At 37.0% G+C, this 18,425-nt stretch overlaps 1 protein-coding gene and 1 long non-coding RNA gene across 5 annotated transcripts; both read left to right on the top strand.

Annotated features, from left to right (window-relative positions):
- Positions 1-4,872: 4,872 nt before the first annotated feature.
- Positions 4,873-6,346, top strand: LOC131153498 (protein SRC2 homolog). Its single transcript, XM_058105839.1, has one exon. It carries the CDS (start codon positions 5,196-5,198, stop codon positions 6,009-6,011), a length of 816 nt encoding a protein of 271 aa, XP_057961822.1. The 5' UTR covers positions 4,873-5,195; the 3' UTR covers positions 6,012-6,346.
- Positions 6,347-12,696: 6,350 nt separating this feature from the next.
- Positions 12,697-18,248, top strand: LOC131153496 (uncharacterized). Of its 4 annotated transcripts, XR_009136247.1 has the most exons (6): positions 12,697-13,107; positions 13,256-13,417; positions 14,831-14,940; positions 15,039-15,249; positions 17,813-17,929; positions 18,012-18,248. It is a non-coding gene; the product is annotated as an uncharacterized LOC131153496 (long non-coding RNA). The 4 variants fall into 4 exon arrangements; XR_009136245.1 differs by having other exon boundaries at positions 12,742-13,107; positions 13,256-14,940; positions 15,110-15,249; XR_009136244.1 differs by having other exon boundaries at positions 12,742-13,107; positions 13,256-14,940.
- Positions 18,249-18,425: the final 177 nt, after the last annotated feature.

The following is an 18,425-nucleotide window of genomic DNA, read 5'->3' as shown; positions in this document are numbered from 1 at the left end:
TTCGGCCGACTGACGCAGGGACTATCTTAAAACGGCCTCAGTAAGACCATAGTATGACTCTAGGTCCCAACACTCTCACATATATCATACAAAATACAGAAGTGTTACAAAATGCACTTAATTGAATATTTTTAGCGAATTTGAGAGAGCTCGGGTGACCGAACCCTAGGAGTTCAAAACTCCTTGGGCACCCGAACTATTGAGAAGTCAACAATTGACTTAGGCTCTCGAGTGACCGAACAAAATTATGCATACTGTCCACGGGCGCCTAAACCAACTGAAAAGGACATTCCACCAACTTTAGTTACTGAACTATTTAGTTCAAATTGAGCCTTGGGCGACCAAACACATGAGTTCGAGCCACCGAACCTATGACTGGGCACCCGAATTTACGAAGAAATGTTTCTGACTTTGATTCGAACCACCAAACTGTAACTCGAGCTGTCAAATTGATTTTATATTCTTTTATTATTGTGTCTGTTCAGGTGACCGAATTACAATTTAGCCACCCAAACCTCGCCGGGTTAAAAATTATTTAACTGTGGTAAATACAGGTTATTTTGGGTTAATTGTGTTTAAACAATTTGAAACTTTTATAAGAATTCTCAACAAGTCCCAAATGGTTATAATTTTACCCTAACCTATAAATATAGGTTCATTAGTGTGGATTAAAGGGAGATTAAGAAAAATCATTAGTCAAAATTCTCTCAAACTCAAAATCCCATTTTTCCTCTAATACTTCCAAACACTCTCATACATTCATTCCATTGATTATTTTTAGCTTTGTGAGAGTTCTTGTTTGGGTTATTAATTAGTAGAGGTTGCTAATACTCCCATTGTTCTTGTTTGATTGATTTATTTATTTTTGGGGAGTTAGCAAAGTTTATCCTACAAATTTGAATATAATAAATCTTGTGTTGGGATAAATTAGCAAGTTTAGGTTATTTGCATTGTTATTGCAAGTGTCCCATAAATTTGATTTTATTGTGCAAAATATTTTCTACAAGCTAAAATATTTTTCAAACTACTCATGTGCTTATTTCATTGAAGAAAATTTTTTGAGTTAGTTTGAATATTTGATTAAGCATCTTTGAAACTCGAATTGAACATTGAAATTTGATATTAACATGTTTCAAAGATTTAGCCTGTTTTGAACACTCTTGAGCATATTATTGATAATACCTTGTTGAGTGTTGCTTGCATAAAATCACATCACTGAGCTTACATTTCCTATGTTGTTGACATGTGATTGAATGAGTATATTGTGCGTATTGGGGTACATATCTACTTTACTTGAGAAGCATAATCATTGTACCAGTTATTTTGTGAAAAATATGGTTGTATTTCTAGGCGGGGCCTGAGGGGGCTTGATCTAGCCTGGAAGGATTAGGTTGGAGCCAACCCTATGAATTTGACCTAGGGCATTTTCCGCTCACAAGGAGAATTTGTAGAGGTTGAGGTCAGCTCTGTGCTAATTGACGTAGTTGTATTAGGTGCCGCTCCACCCATTAAGTGAGCTTTAGTGGAATTCTCGGACTTGCGAGTTAGAGGCAAGGACGTAAGCACAGTTGGTCAAACCTCGATAACATTTCTTGTGTGAGCTTTTAATTTCCGCATTTTAAATTTCACCACATGAATGTTTGTATTTTACTATTGTGAATGATTGGGTTTATAATTGCATAAATAGACCCTAGGTTGAGTAATACTGTTGTTAGATTAGTTGAACCTAGGAGGAAATTTTTAAATACCCAATTCATCCCACCTCGTAGGAATACACCAAAGCTAACACAAACAAACCCATTGGGCAACGACATCCGAACGTTTCCCATACCCACAACATCCAAGGCTGTACCATCAGCCAAATACACCTTACCAAAATCTTCTGCTACATAGTTCTGTATGATTTCATGGTGTGAAGTGGTATGAAATGAAGTTCCTGAGTCCAAAACCCAATCATCAAGTGGATTGTCTACTGCAAGAAGTAATGCATCCTATACCTCTTCTGTTATAGCATTAGTATAATCATCCTCATTCTTCTTCTTAAGACTTTTGCATTGTCTCCTAAAGTGACCCGTTTTCCCACAGTTCCAACATTGTCCATTTTGGCTAGATTTAGATTTACTTCTGTATCGATTATAATTTCTGGATTTTGATTTACCCTGATCTGAATTTTGGTTATTGCCTCTACCTCTTGTCTCAAGGTTTAGGGTATAACCAGATCCTGAGGTTTCACTCGCATCTCTTCTGCGAATCTCCTCAGCCAGAATTAAATCTCATATATCATTATACTTCAGTTTTTCTTTTCCAGTAGAGTTGCTTACTGCCATTCTCATTGCCTCCCAACTGTTTGGTAATGAAGCCAAAACGATCAGTGCACAAGTCTCATCATCAAAATCAATTTCTACAGATGATAATTGATTTGTGATAGTATTAAACTCATTCAGATGTTGTGCTACTGATGCATTCTCTGTCATCTTCAAATTAAACAATTTCTTCATCAGATGTACCTTGTTATTTGCTGATGGTTTTTCATACATACCAGACAAAGCCTTCATCAAATCTGCTGTAGTTTTCTCCTTCACAACGTTGCATGCAACAGACCTAGACAGGGCTAATCTTATAACTCCCAGTACTTGTTTGTCAAGGAGAGTCCATTCCTCATCCTTCATAGTAGAATATTTTTCTCTTACAAGTGGCAGATGTAACTTCTTCCCATAGAGATAATCATCGATCTGCATCCTCTAGAATCAAAAGTCTGTGCCATCAAACTTTTCTATTCCAGATGCCTTTCTTGCTTTCTTTACCATTGCTCCCACTCGAACCTAACCCTAGGCTCTAATGCTAGTTGTTAGGAATTAACAAATTCCTAAAACCTGTGAGAAACAAAATAGAGAAAGAATACATGCCAAAGAAAAAAATCAATCACACGTACAAGACAGTATTTACGTGGTTCGACAATTTTGCCTATGTCCACAGAGTTGTAGGGATTTCACTATTATCAAGAAGGAAAAATACAGAGAGTGCGACTGTACAATGCTCTCTATCTCGCTCTCTCGCGAAGTGTGACCACTTACCCTAATCACCCAAAAACAATCATTTTATATGCTGCGCACAGGGTTCCGAAATGAGCTACAAAACAGGCCCAAAAAATTACAGCCCAATCCTTCGCTCCATGGACTAAACTTTAGGAGAGAAATCTCTCATTAAAGAAAAGTCGGGTCATCATCCAGATTGAACGCAACTAGGCTTCACAAAAGCCCAACAGTAACAAGCATCTCAACAAGCTTCTCTTCCCATTGCATCTCTTTCCCAAACAAGTAATCACACAACATGCCTATTATCTAGTACTTCTCATCCTAGTCCTTGGGTCATAGACTCCATTACCACTGATTATATCACAGGTATACCTAGCTTTTTCTCCACTCTTCAATATCTTGCAAATTTACCATGTGTTACTATTTCTGATGGATCCACTACTATAGTCATTGGGATTGTAAATCCTACTTCTTCTAATTTTCTTCCTTCGATTTTATATATTCACAAATTTCCTTTCAATCATATGTTCATTAGCAAAATAAATAAATTCATGCATTGTTTAGTGACATTCTTCCCTAATTTTGTGTTATTTAGGATTTGAAGATGAGGAAGACTATTGGTGGAGGGCGTGAAGTTGGTGGAATCTATCACTTTGAGTTGTCATCTCCTTCTACCGCTTGTACTGTTGTTATCACACCTTTCCACAGTCTTTGTTGCCTAGGTTATCCTTTATTGGAAAAGTTAAAATGTTTTATTCCTATTTTGAGTTCTTTGTTTAGTCTCGATTGTGAGTCTTGTTAGTTGGGAAAGCATCATCATGTTTCTTTTGCTTCCCGAATCAATAAACAGGCTGCAAGCCTTTTTATGTTAGTTCATTAGATGTCCGAGGTCCTAGTAGGGGTTGTGTCCAAGTTGGTTTTCGGTACTTTGTAACCTTTGTGGATGATTATTCAAGAATGACTTGGTTATATTTTAATAAGAGATTTTGTTGAGTTATGTCATGTATTTTGTGCCCTTTTTTTCTGAAATAAAGACTCAATTTGGTTCACCAATTTAATTTGAATAATTCGAAGTGATAGTGCTAAAGAGTTTTTTAGTGTATAATTCACTACTTATATTACTTAGTTTGGTATTGTTCATCAACCATTATGTGCCTACACTACTCAACAAAATGAGGTTGTAGAGCGAAAAAATAGATATCTTCTTGAAACCACTCCCACCTTACTTTATCAAATGCATGTACCTAAAGTGTTTTGGAGTGATGTTGTACTTACTGCTTGTTATCTGGTTAATAGAAAGTCATCCTCTGTTCTTAGTGGTAAAATTCCTTACTGCATTCTCTTTCCTAATTCACCTTTATTTTATTTTCCTTCTTGTATATATGAGTGTGCGTCCTTTGTTCATCAACTAACTCCCAAAGTGGATAAGTTGGATCCTCGTGCTATAAAATGTGACTTTCTTGACTACTCATATACTCAAAATGGATATCGTTATTATAGTCTTATGTTGAATCACTTCTTTGTTTCTCCCAATGTTACTTTCTTTGAATCTATACCTTACTACACCCAGTCATTAAGTGCTTCTAAGCCCAGTGAACCTCTTCCTTTGCTAAATCTTCCAAATTCTTCGTTAATGCCCTTGCCCAACCAAACTTTTTTATAATCCCTACTCATAATTGCAATAACTATTCATATTCATAAATAATCATTGATAACTTTCTTTAATTTTTTTGACACGTCTCTATAAGTCATGACCTCAAAACCAAAAATCCCACATATTACTTATTATGTTTTGGAATATAAATTTTGACACACAAATCTAAATTTATACAAATTTTAAAAGAACTCAATATAATTTTATCTTATAGTTTATTCAAATTTACACAAAATAGAATTTTAAATTTTAAATTTCATTCTAACTCCCCAAGAATTAAGACTTCTAAGTATGGTTTTTATTTTTATTTATTTTTTTGAATAGAAAAATAATTTTTTTCTTCAAATAGCCAACTCCTCGTGTCTCCGAGAAAACTTCATCGCAGACTCGCAGAAGAGTCTTCCGTTTTGGACTTTTGGGTCTTCCCCAGGATGACCTTATATTTGATCTTGAAGTAGTCTGTGCATCCATTGATCAGCTCCAAAAATCACAAGACAAGGGCTCCAATGACGTCAATTACCTCCCTGGAACTGAAAATCATGTCCTGCAAGGACCTCAGAGCCTTCAATTTCTTCCAAAAACTCGCAATCTACGCCCTCGTCTCCATCGTCACTGATAATTCGAATGCAAAGCCGGAGCGGAATCGGCAGAACAGGACTCCGGCGGACAAAGAAGGCAACGGGAATCCCGAATGGAACCACGAGGTGCGCATCGATTTGAGCGACGGCGAGGACGCGGATCATCTGTTCCTGCACTTCGAACTGCGTCACGAAGGAGCCATGTTCGGAGACAAGACCGTCGGAGAAGTGCGCGTGCCGCTCAAGGATCTAGCCGAAGAATCAAACGGTGTTCTTCGATTCGTGAGCTACCAGGTCCGAACCACCGACGGAAAGCCCAACGGCGTCTTGAATTTCTCCTGCAGGATCAATTGCAAGGGCAATTATGAGAGTTTACATGCTCAGGATCAGAACAGTCAGATTCACTATCCCGCCATCGAAGATACGAATAATCAGATTCTCTACCCCCAAATCGAAGCAATCCACTGTCCATCGCTTGGACCTGCGAGATCTGAGCCGCAAGAAGTTCATGCCTCTTTTTCCTATGGAACCGATCAGTACCAATCGCATCCGCCTTATTATCCACCACAAGATATTTCTTATCCGCCACCGCCGCCGCCTCCGCCTCCGCCACCGCCGCCGCCTCAATTTCATCCGCCGCCATTGCACGGGGATTATCACCGGCCGCCACTTCCTTACGGTTATGGTTACGGCGGACAAGGGGGGTCGCCGGAGAGCCCTGGATTTGGGTGGTATCGGCGGTAGGGTTGAAAATGGTGGATGGAAGATCCGATAATTGGAGAGACGATGGTGAAGACATTTTGGTAGCGGAGAGTGCGACTCCGGTGCTTGTTTCGTTGAATGGCAGTTGAGGCGAGGACGACCTTCAGACGACATTGTAGAGCTATGCTCTTCACTGTGACGCTTTGGCGGGTTCGAAAGAACTAAAAATTGATATTAAAAAAAGAAAAAAATGTACTGTATTATTGTGACTTTGTGAGCACATAAATGACAATTTGTTGTAGTTGATGCAAATTATTGCAGGGGGTAAATGGTTTTGGTCATGTTAATATGAATAAAATTTTAAATTTTATGTAATATTTCTTTGGAAATTATTGAGAATTAGGGGTGATACGTGTTAATGGGCTGAGTTCGGGTGGGTGATAAATGGGTCAGAGTTAAACGGGTTAGGGTTCGGGTTGATCCGTTTATTAACGGTTGACTATTATATAAACTCAAATCCGCTTATTTAATAAATGGATCATAAATGGATTATCCGTTTAAAAAATATAATTTATTTAATTTAAAAAAAATTCAAACATTTCATATAAAATGATATATTTTTTTTATAAAAAAAAACACTCATTTATTTTATTTTAAACAGGTTATAAATAGGTCACTCGACGGGTAACCCGATCCAAACTTGCTTAACTCGTTTAATAAACGGGTCGCGTCCAAGTTGACCTATTTATAAATGGATCGGCCTGTATTAAACCCAAATTCGATTTAAACGGGCGGATCATGGATCACTCGTTGGGTTTCGACCCGTTTTGTCACCCCTATTCAGAATGTGTTAGAAATTTAAAATTAATTCAGATATAGATATGTTGAGCTTGAAAAATATTTATCTTAATAATATATCATAAAGTAAGAAAATATAATGAAAAACAAAGTTTTTAATTAATTTTTTTCTTTAATAAAATCCTTAACCCATATGGAGCTTAAGCACAATTTCACGTTTGTTTGAGTTTGAGTTTGAGTATGAGAATTTAACGCATATTTAGATTCCTAAAAATGTAAGGATTCTTCACCTCCTTTCATGAGTAAGTTCCATGAGAATCTTACTTTTTGGATCAAATTGCCTTTATTTTAGATTTCAGACAATAATCCTATAGAAAATCATGCTTTATTATTTATTAGAGAAATATAGTTTCCATCTTAGACAAATATAAATTTTCTATTTTTTCAACCATCTCATGTATATATATACCCTTATAATCCTTGTCATTAGAGCAAATCAATAGAGAGAATTATTTTTCTTCAATTTTAACATGGTATCAGAGCGTTAGGGTTTTTTTAACCTATTTTTCCTTTTCTTTGCCGCCGCTGCCGCTCAAGCCCTCCGTCTATCTGTTTCCGGCAATAGCAGAATGCAGTGACGACTGTCGCCACCCCGAACTCCATTGCTAGCAGCCGATCTACGAGCTCCTGTCTTCTGGTCGTCTTCTCCTGCGAAGACCAGCAGCAGCAATCCTCCCTTTCCAACCCTAACAACATCTTCGACACCATTCTCCCACTCAGTTTTCCATATTCTCCGGCGTCACTCAGTTCATCCTCTCCAGCGTTAGTTGTCTTCAGCTGTCTCGGTTCCAGCATCAGCAGCGTTCATCTTCTCCGGCGCATCTTCGGCGATCGTCTAACTACTCTCAGTTTATTCCGGTAGCTCTCCGTCTTCCACACTCGCATACACGAAGTCCTCAAACGCATCTCTGTTTTCCGGCCGTCTCTGTTTTCCGACTGTCTCTCTATAGTTTGTTTGTTTTTTTTCTTTCTAGCCGTCTTGCAGTCCCAGCTTCTCGTTCTTTTTCTCTCTCTCCGGCAATCTCTGCTCTCTCAACTCTCCGGTGTTCCAGCAGCTCTCTGTCGTGCTCAGTGCTTTCGGCCAGTACATCTCCAGTTGATTCTTCAGCGGCCTTCTTGATTTACAGGCAGCAGCTGTCTTAGCCTCTTCATCTTTTTCGACACCTCGCATGCAAGCAGTAAACGTCATCTCCTGTTCAATTTTGTTCGGTGCTACCGTCTCTCAGACACGTTGAACCTATAATCTTTGACTTCTAAGTTTCCAGCATCTCTGATGTTTGTTGGTTCATCATCTCTCAGTCTTTTGGTTGTTCTCAGTTCCCGACTTCGTCTTCATCCTCTGCAACTAGCTACTCTGGTCATCTTCTCTGACGATCTCATATCAGTTCAGTCCTCTAGCATCATCATCTCCGGCATTATCTTAGTCCAGCGAAGTCTCGTCTCAGTTGATTCTCTCAGTCTAGCGAAGCAGCAAATCTCCAACCTCTGGCTCTCACTCATCTTTCAGTTACAAGTTCTTACAGCGAGTTTTTCAAATTGAAGGTTTATTTTTGGTTGCCGAAAAGATCATATTTGACCCGCTTCTGTGGTTTGATTCATCTGAACTGATCTGCCGTTATGGAAGCATCTGGTTCTCCAATGGCTGCAAATACTGTCACAGGTTCTTCAACCTCTTCTGAGATTGCTATCCCTGGTCTCATTGGCGAACAATACTGTCAACTCTTGGATCTTTTATCGCCCTTGAACACTAACTCTGCCAATTTTGCTGGTAACCTCTCCTCTTATCATTCTGCTTCTCTTTCTAACACTGGATTCATGTGCCTCCGATCACATGACTTCCAATTTGTCTTCTCTTGATAATATTTAGCTTCTCAATCAGTCATGCCCTATTAAGCTTCCAAATGGTGACATTGTTTCTGTAACTTATACCGGCACTATGCGGTTTTCTCCTACTTTCTCTTTCTAATGTTCTTTATGTGCCTTCATTTAAATTTAACTTATTATTCGTTAGTAAACTTACCAAGGATCTCAATTGTGTTACTATATTTTTTTCCCACCTTTTGTGTCTTTTAGGACCTATCAACGAGGAGGTTGATTGGAACGTGTGAAGTACGGGATGGGTTTTACCATTATAAATCTCTCTTCGCCTCAATTTTCCACTCTCAACGTGTTTTTGATAGTACTCTTTGGCATCAACATCTTGGTCACCCTTCTATCTCATCTATTCTGAAAACCTTAAATATTTCTTCTTCTCATCTGCCTTGTGATGTTTGTGCTAAAGCAAAGCACACTCGTTTGCCTTTTTCTTTAACTACAACTAAGAGCACATTTTGTTTTAATCGGCTTTATTGTGATATATGAGGTGGTTATCCTACGGCTTCACATTCTGGTGCACGTTATTTTTTAACAATCGTAGATAACTACTCGCGTGCTACATGGGTCTATCTTATGCGCATGAAATCTAATACTTTCTATTGCCTTACGAATTTTTGCACCATGGTTAAAAATCAATTCAATTACACTGTTAAGCACGTGCGCACTAATAATGGTAGAGAGTTTCTATCCACTTCCCTCCAAACTTTTTTCCATGATCACTATATTTTTCATGAGTGCACATGTGTGGATACACCTCAACAGAATGGTGTTGCCAAACGTAAACATCACCATCTTCTTAATGTGGCTCGGTGTTTACATTTTCAAGCTAATCTTCCCATCTCTTTTTGGGGTGAATGCATACTCACAACCACTTATTTAATTAACCGCACTCCTTCACCCAGCCTCAATCATAAGTCCCCTTATGAACTTCTTTTTCAAAAACCACCGGTTTATACACACTTGCGAGTGTTTGGGTGCTTGTGCTATGCCCAAACTGTTCGTCAACATCGCAATAAATTCTATCCCCATGCTCTTCAATATGTTTTCTTAGGTTATCCTACTCATCATAAGGCTTATCATGTCTACGATCTTGAAAACAAAAAAAAATTTCATCTCCCGTGATGTCACTTTTGAAGAAAATATTTTTCCCTATCCTCTCATCTCTCCCACTTCTACATCTTCTCCAGTCCTTCCTCTTCCTATTCATGATATATATCCTTCCTACACTTTACCTCCTCCACCATCCACACCTAACCCTAACCCCTCATCTCTCCCTCCTTCTCCCTTGGTCTCCTCCCCGACACCTCCACCCTCACCCCTTCCACCACCCCCTCCACCCACCTCTTCACAGCCCAAACGGGCTGTCACACATCCCTTTTACTTGGCTGATTATATCTGCCCTACTTTACCAAAGTCCTCCATAGCCTCACAAGTTTCAAGATGTTCCTCATGTACAATTCATTGTCTCTCCTCTTTTTAATCTTATCATCGCTTCTCTAACCCACATTTGGCTTTTCTTTCTGTCATGTCCCAACATCTCGAACCTACCTCATATTCTCAGACTATGCTGCACCCACATTGGCGTGAAGCTATGGCTTCTGAAATCCAAGCCTTAGAAACCAATAATACATGGGTTCTTCAACACCTTCCTCCTGACGAAAAACCACTTGAAGGATGCCATGATGAGAAATTCAATACTTGCTCTTCAGGACATCATGAAACCTTTCGAGGTGCAAACAAATGCAGTAGACTACACCCTTGGAGGAGTCTTGTTACAAAAGGGACATCTCGTTGTGTATGAGAGTTATAAGCTTAGTGAAGTGAAATGAAAGTACAGAGATCAGGAGAAGGAAATGCTAGCGGTGATACATTTTCTCCGCATATGGCGAAATTACTTACTTGGGTCAAGGTTTGCGATGAAAACGAATAACTTAGGTGTTAGCCACTTCTTCACATAACCAAAGTTGGCACCCAAGCAAGGCTAGTGGCAAGAATTCTTGGTAGAATTTGATTTCTCATTTGAGCACAAGGTGGGGCACTTAAACCAAGTTACTAATGCACTAAGTAGAAAGGTCGAGCTGGCTGCTTTGCATTTGGTAACACACTTGACTCTAAGTACCATTATCATGATGATGCAAGAGCACATCAAAGAGAATTTAGCCAAAGATCTAGCTACGCAGAATCTCATGAAGTCGGCCAAAGAGGGGAAAGCATGTCAATTCTGGATGGAAGATGAATTGCTGATGACCCGTGGTAGCTGGCTCTTTGTGCCACGAGCTGGAGATTTGAGGAAGACACTATTGAGATAGTATTATGATACCATATGGACTGGACATCCAGGATGGCAGCGCACTTTGGCATTATTGAAGTAGAGGTATTATTGGCCACACATGCATGATGATATGGTTAATTAGACCCATACTTGTCTCACCTACCAACAAGACAAGGTGAGGCGAAAGAAGATTGCAGGACTGCTAGAGCCCCTACCATTACCATCTAGACCGTGGGAAAGTGTCCCACTAGACTTCATCACCAACCTGCTTGGAGTGGGAGATACAAGGTTTATACTTGTAGTTATAGACAAGTTTTTGAAGTACGGTACATTTATACCTGTACCAAAGTACTGTTTGGCAAAGGAGACCACACAACTATTCTACAAGAATATTGTGAAGTATTGGGGTGTTCCCCAAGATATTGTCAATGACTGAGACTCAAGATTCACCAGAAACCTTTGGACATAACTTTTTAGAATCCTCAGTTCAGAGCTTGACATCTCTTTGAGCTACCGTCCATAGCAGACAGACAGACGGAGATATTCAACAGGCTACTAGAAGAATACTTGTGCCATTTTATCAATGCCAACCAGAAGAATCGGGAGCAACTACTTGATGTGGCTTAGCTATGTTTTAATGCCCAAAAGAGCTCAACAACCAACAAGAGCCCTTTTGAGCTTGTTGCAAGCTAATAGCAGTTGTTACTTCATATAGTGAATGAGCCATACATAGGAAAGAGTACTAGAGTGTACATCTTAACCAAAGAATGGAGATAGAATGCAGAGACTGCCCGAACTTACTTGGAGAAAGCTTCTAAGTAGATAAAGAAGTGGGCATATTAGGGGAGAAGACCGCAACACTTCAACATTGGTGACTTGGTGCTTGTTAAGCTCAATTCTGAATAGATTAGGTCACCATGGGGACGAGATCGGGGACTACTTCGTACATATGAAGAATTAGTCCCCATCTTGGCCAAAGTCGGGAATGCCTCTTATAGAATTGACCCTCTGGCTTGGATGAAAGTGCATTCTATGTTTTACGTCAGCTGCCTCAAGCCATTCAATGTCGATACCAAACGTCCAAGAAGAAGTCAATCAACAGAGCAGAATTGACGACAATGTAACTTGACAGACGAGAAGTTGAAGACATTCTTATAGACAGAGAGTTTACATTCTCAAGGAAGAAGCGATAGGAGTTCTTAGTGAAGTGGAAAGACCTTAGCGATGAAGAAATCAGTTTGGTTTATACAGAAGATATACAACTGTTCGTGGACAAAGTTGAAGTGTACTTGACATCAAAGTTTACGAGGATGTCGACCACATAAGTGGGGGAGTGTCACAAGCCGAGCTTATTCAAAGCATTATGCTTACTTATGACCACTTGTCTCGTATGTTTGGAATGAGTTTCCATCATGTAAATACTAATATAGGATTATTTTTCAGAGATAGTTTTTCCCTAAACTAAAAAGGAGAGTATGACTCCTTAGTCATATTAATGTTCCCTAGTGTTAGGGTGAGAACAGTATAAAAAACTCTTTAGGAAAGAGTGAATATTCATAAACTTATAAAACTTACTATCTATTATCAACGTATTTAGCTAACTTGCGTCCCTCACTAGACATATTGTAAATGGAGGTATTGATAATGAATTACTTTACTTCAAATTTATTCTTATGTGTTATTGCTTTCATAAGTTGTTGCTTGTTGCTTCCCCTTATATCTATTTGAATGATAATAAAAATATTTTGTTGATAAATTATGTAAATACTAGTTAAATTAGAAGACTTCAAAGTAAAGTCCATTCACAAATGACACATTACAGTTATTTGCAGCTAGAATCCTCTCTTCCGCGGGTCGATGCAATTCTTGCAGGCCTTAGGAGCAAGATCACCTCTGCAGAGTAAAAGACCGTAAACCCTGTCTGGGTATTCTCCTTCAGTTGCGCGAAGAAGCCCGAAAGACCCCTGTAATTGTAGAGCGGCCGTATGAGGACATTGAGGTTACTGTGAAATTCGCTATGCGAAGTGCAGATAGAGTCGTTGTTGCAAATTGTGTAGATGTAAAGAGGTTGGAGAGCTCGCTGAAGCACAAGAGGCAACGAGGCGCCGCCATGGACATACGGGGAACAGAAAGGTTTAATTTCCTCTCAGCTTTGTTCTTACTTTACTTTGTTTCGTCTATACGCGTGCTTTTGCAAAATTGATTGACTTGATGAAATGCAATCGTGAAGACCACGACAAAGAAAAATTTACCGACTTTTCTCTGACTTCCTCTCTTGCAGGTCGGGGGCTTTCTACTCTACACCTGCTTTCTATTTCTGTTTGATTATTTACACCGACCCCTTGCTCCCTTATATTAACTAGCGGGATTTTCATCAACAAAAGTAGATTGCACATCTTCTGTTTGATTAAATACCTCAGTGAATCTCCATTAACAAAAGCAGGTTGCCCACTGTCCGTTTGATTAAACTTAATAGTTAGCGGTATTTTCATGAACGAAAGATGATTGCTGTTATAGTCCTCCATGGAATGTGTGTGTAGTACAAAAATCTTGAATTATTAGGTTGATTTGAGGTCCAAAATGTCTTGGCCATGTTACATGAGAATCTTGGCAAACATTTCAAGATAACCATTCTTTTGACGTGCATATAAAATAATATACGAAGAATAATCATATTTTTAACACAAAAATGTTCTCTCTCATATTTAGGGGCTTGAAATTTGGACTTGAAATTTAGATTCTTGTGAATTTTTGAATTAAATACAATATAAAATTACAGTAACCTTGCATCTGGGAATACATATTTCACATCTTGAATTTGTATTTGTGTTGAATTAGACAAAACATAGTATAAAATTATATTTAGTTTGTTCCAAATCTATACAAATCCAAATCAAAGGCTTGAAATTCATGTCCCCAAACACTGCCTAAGTTTCATCTAATAAATCAAATTTAAGGTTTGAAATTCATGCTTCTAAATGCAACCTAAGAGAATCCATACCAAATTAAATCTATGTCCTAAAATTTTGAACCATTATAACTAATGCGAAAAAATCCAACTCATAATAATAATACTTTCACATTTTTTTTTTGCATCTTATTTATAATTGTAATTTATTGTTATAGTTATTATATTAGTGTGATATAATACTATATTATTGGTTTGTTCATGACTATTGATGGGACATTGTAGTCCCCAAAACATGGAATTTCCATCAAAATTCCCATGGGAGAGCATGAAAAATGGGATTTTAACATTTTGAGGGCATATTTCCATCTCAATGAATGTAAACTTACTGATATCTCACTTTCCTGTTCTAAAACAAACATTGTCATATCACTTCCCCGAAAATGTTAAAAGATCCCGCAAACCAACTGGCCTTTAAGGCTTAATTGTCAAAAGCAAAACACCTGCAGCCTCCACGGTTCGTAGTTAGACCAAAATTACCTTTCAAATTGCAGGTGCTATGAAGCCTCCTAGAGTCTGCATTCAGCTTATTATAATCCTGTGGAGACCTCAGATAAATAAGACATCTTCTTTATATATATGTTTAGAATGGCAAATCAAGTCTCTGAAGCTACCACATAATGTGACTAAATGGATTGCAGAATGCATGGTCCATGGAAATGTTCCCTTGATTCTAGTCATTGAACATCTCCAATGATTTTCATTCACTGCCCTCTGCGCATTCTGTTTGGTATCAAGTATCGAATCTTGTGTCGCTTCATTGGTCAATGCCAAGAGACTCCTATTTGCATGTCTATTCCAGCCACTTTCATATGGGAAATGTGGAGGGAGCATAGTGACAAAAATTTTCAAGAATCCAACTGCAGCTATTTCTTCATTGTTGCACAGTTTATTCTTAGAGAAGACTTGAAGGCAACAATCCTCCTGTCAGATGGGCAGATTTCCTTCATCCTCTCCCCTGCTTGCTATGTAAAATAGCACTGTAATTGGGCTTCAAGGTTAGCATGCCCACTGTAGTGCAGCATTTTGGTCAGCTCTCATTTCTTGCATGTGTGTTTGACACTCTGCAATTTTCTTTTGGGTGTTGGCTATCAAGCTACTTGCTTGCTATTCCTTTTTACAGCCTTTATCCTTGTACAACATTCTGTTTTTAAAAAACCATTTTAGGTTTTTAAAACAGACAAAGCGCTTCCATCAGACATTCTTCTAGTGAAATATATGGGCAAGGACTTTATTGGCAGGATTTTCCTCACAGCTGCTAGCCAAGAAATCGAGAATCAAAGCAAGAACCAAGATGGGATTATATGGTATGAATTATGCCGAGTTCACTATTGATAACAACTGTTCTTTTCACGGATGTTTTATATGCAGACACAAATAAGTAGAAGTTTAATCTGGTAAAGCTCATACTAGTAAGCTATGATAGATTTATTGCATAATTTTTCAAAAAAAGGTTGAACAGCATGTTTGCAGCTGGATATGGCTCATAGTTATTAGCAATGATAGAATAAATGATCTTCTAGAATGTCGAGGGGACATATCCAGAAGTGACTACAGATGCAGTTTGGATTTTGCCTTTGGGGATCTAAATGCATGTTGCTAATTTAGACAAGGAGGACCAGTTCTTAGCAGGAATTGTAATGTACTATCCACTTACATACCAAAACCCTATTTGGGAAATCGTAACCCTAAGTTCAAAACCTACAACTCATTTGATTCGTAGAATAGCTATTCCTTATAATAAGATAAAATATAGTAAAAATTTTGGGAATATAGGTAATATTTATTTCTTGTATGTTTTTTTATCATTTACTATTTGTTTGGTTGGGCGGAATAACTATTCATTGGAATAAAATGAAATATAGTTTAAACCTTAGGAATTAAGGGAATAATTATTTCTTATGTATCCTTAATTATTTCATTTCATTCAACATGTAATAAGAAAGTTATAGGACTAGATAACATTTCAATTGAAGTTTGAAAATGCTTAGGTGATAATAGAATTATATGGTTAACTAATTTATTTCATACAATTATAAAACTAAGAAAATGTCAGATGAATGGAGGAAAAGTACTTTAATACCTATATACAAAAATAAAGGAGATATTCAAAATTGTAATAATTATCATGGAATTAAACTTATGAGTCATTCGAAGAAACTATGGGAAAGGGTAGTTGAACAAAGATTAGGACTAGAAATGAAGGTCTCAGAAAATTAATTTGATTTTATGCCTGGGGGATCTACCATAGAAGTTATATATCTTTTAAGAAGATTAATGAAAAAGTTTAGGGATAAGAAGAGGGACTTGCATATGATATTTATTGACCTTGAGAAAGCATATGATAGGATACCTAGGGAAGTTCTATGGTGGGTTTTAGAAAAAAATGGTATATGTAGTAGGTATACTGATATCATTAAGGATATGTATGATGGAGTAATGACTAGTGTAAGGACTATAGATGGAAAAATTAAAGAATTTTCAATCACCATAGGTGTACATCAAGGATCTATTTTGAGTCCTAATTTTTTTGTTTTAGTGATGGACCAATTGACTAAGAGTATTCAAAAAGAGATTTCATGGTATATGTTGTTTACAGATGATATTGTATCAATTGATAAAACTAGGGATGGAGTAGAGGTTGAGTTAGAATTATAGAGAGAAACTTTGGAATCTAGAAGTTTTAAGATAAGTAGAAATAAGATAAAATATATGAAATGTAATTTTAGTAATGTTAGGGGGAATGTTTGAGAGAAAGTTAAACTTGATGAAGAAATAAATAGCACTTATAGATTTCAATACCTTGGATCAATTATGCAAGCTGAAGGAGAAATTGAAGATAATGTAATGTATAGAGTTAAAGCAGGTTAGGTAAAATGGAGAAGTTCTTCAAGTGTGCTCTATGATCATAGAATACCCTTAAAATTAAAAAAGAAGTTTTATAAGACAACTATAAGACCAGTTATGCTATATGGATCAGAATGTTGGGTGGCGAAGGAACAAAATATCCAAAATATTTAGATGGATGAGTGGTATAACATGGAAAGATAAATTAAAGAATGAATATATTCGCGGAAAGTTAGGTGTAGCTAATGCAGAAGATAAGATAAGGGAGGGACGACTCTAATGGTATGTATACTTACAACGTAAGCCATATAGTGCGCTCGTGAGAAAGAGTGAGTGAGTTACTATGGGGGGGTAGGGGTAGACCTAAAATAATTTAGGAGGAGATAGTGAGTAAGGATTTAATATCCCTGGATCTGTCAAAAGAAATGGTCTACTCCTTTTCCATGATGAAATTTGTAAATAATTATTTGTTATCTTTTTCTTATTATGAACTCATAAAATGTTTGACATTGTTATTTAGTTTGTAGCAACAACTTAATTTCTTATATAACTAAAGTGCAACTAGCATACTAAGATTAATTTATTCCTAAGAATAGGCATTCCATAAATCAAAGGTAACCTTAAAATGTAATAAGAAAGGAATAAATATTTTCATTGTAAAATTTGAAAATAGTTATTTCTTGTTTATTCTTTGTTATATACTCGTAAAAAGTTTCATTTTGTCATTTGTTTTATGATATTAACATTTTTTTTAATAACTAGTTGTAATTAACCTATTATAACTAATCTATTCTTAGGAACAAACATTCAACGAATTAAAAATAGGGTTTTGTGGGCTAGATAAGAGGAATATAATAATTATTTAAATACCATACAATAAACAAAGACAATAAGATTAGAATCTAAGAACTCTTGGTAACTAGCTCTCGTACCATGTTAGATTATTATTGGTCACTTTACTTGAAAATTTAAACTGTGAAAATTAATTTTCTGATGAAGGCAGTTCTTTGCATCAAAATGCAGGGGATAATGCACACAGCTGGGTTGTTCTGATCGCCATTTGTGTCCTGATTTTTGTAGCAGTGTTTCTTATTAGCTCTGTCTACTCGAAACTTATGATGAGAAAAGGAAAACATCAAGGTAAATTATCTGGGTCAGTGTCCCCATTTTTACACAGTATATCTATAAGAAGTATGATTGATTTTAGAATTGTCTTTTACAGATGAAGAGAAAAGTGGACATGCATCTTTACATAATTTGGCGATTGTCCACTGCTCCTGCAGCCCCCCAAGAAAATGATACTGATAGTCCTCAAGAATTACTTTAGGCAACATAAATTTCGGGTCGAGAATTTAGATTTGTATAGATTTGAAAGAAATTTAATATTATTTTATATGATATTTTGTTCAAAATCATACAAATTGAAATTACAAAAGATTCAAAATTCATACACTCAAAATTGGGTCATTTAGTTCACAACATATTTTAATATTCTCGTAAATGTGATGTTTATGACATCTTATTTCATGTTTGCAGTCATAATGTCATTTTCCTAATTCAATGTTGGTCTCTCAAACTTAAGAAATATTGAGCAAATAAAAGAAAAATATGCTCAATTTTTCATATTTAATCATCA

This window comes from Malania oleifera, chromosome 4 (genome assembly GCF_029873635.1).
Source record: "Malania oleifera isolate guangnan ecotype guangnan chromosome 4, ASM2987363v1, whole genome shotgun sequence".
Lineage (NCBI taxonomy): Eukaryota > Viridiplantae > Streptophyta > Magnoliopsida > Santalales > Ximeniaceae > Malania > Malania oleifera.
Note: the sequence above shows the minus strand (reverse complement) of the source record. Positions and strands in the feature narration are given on the sequence as shown.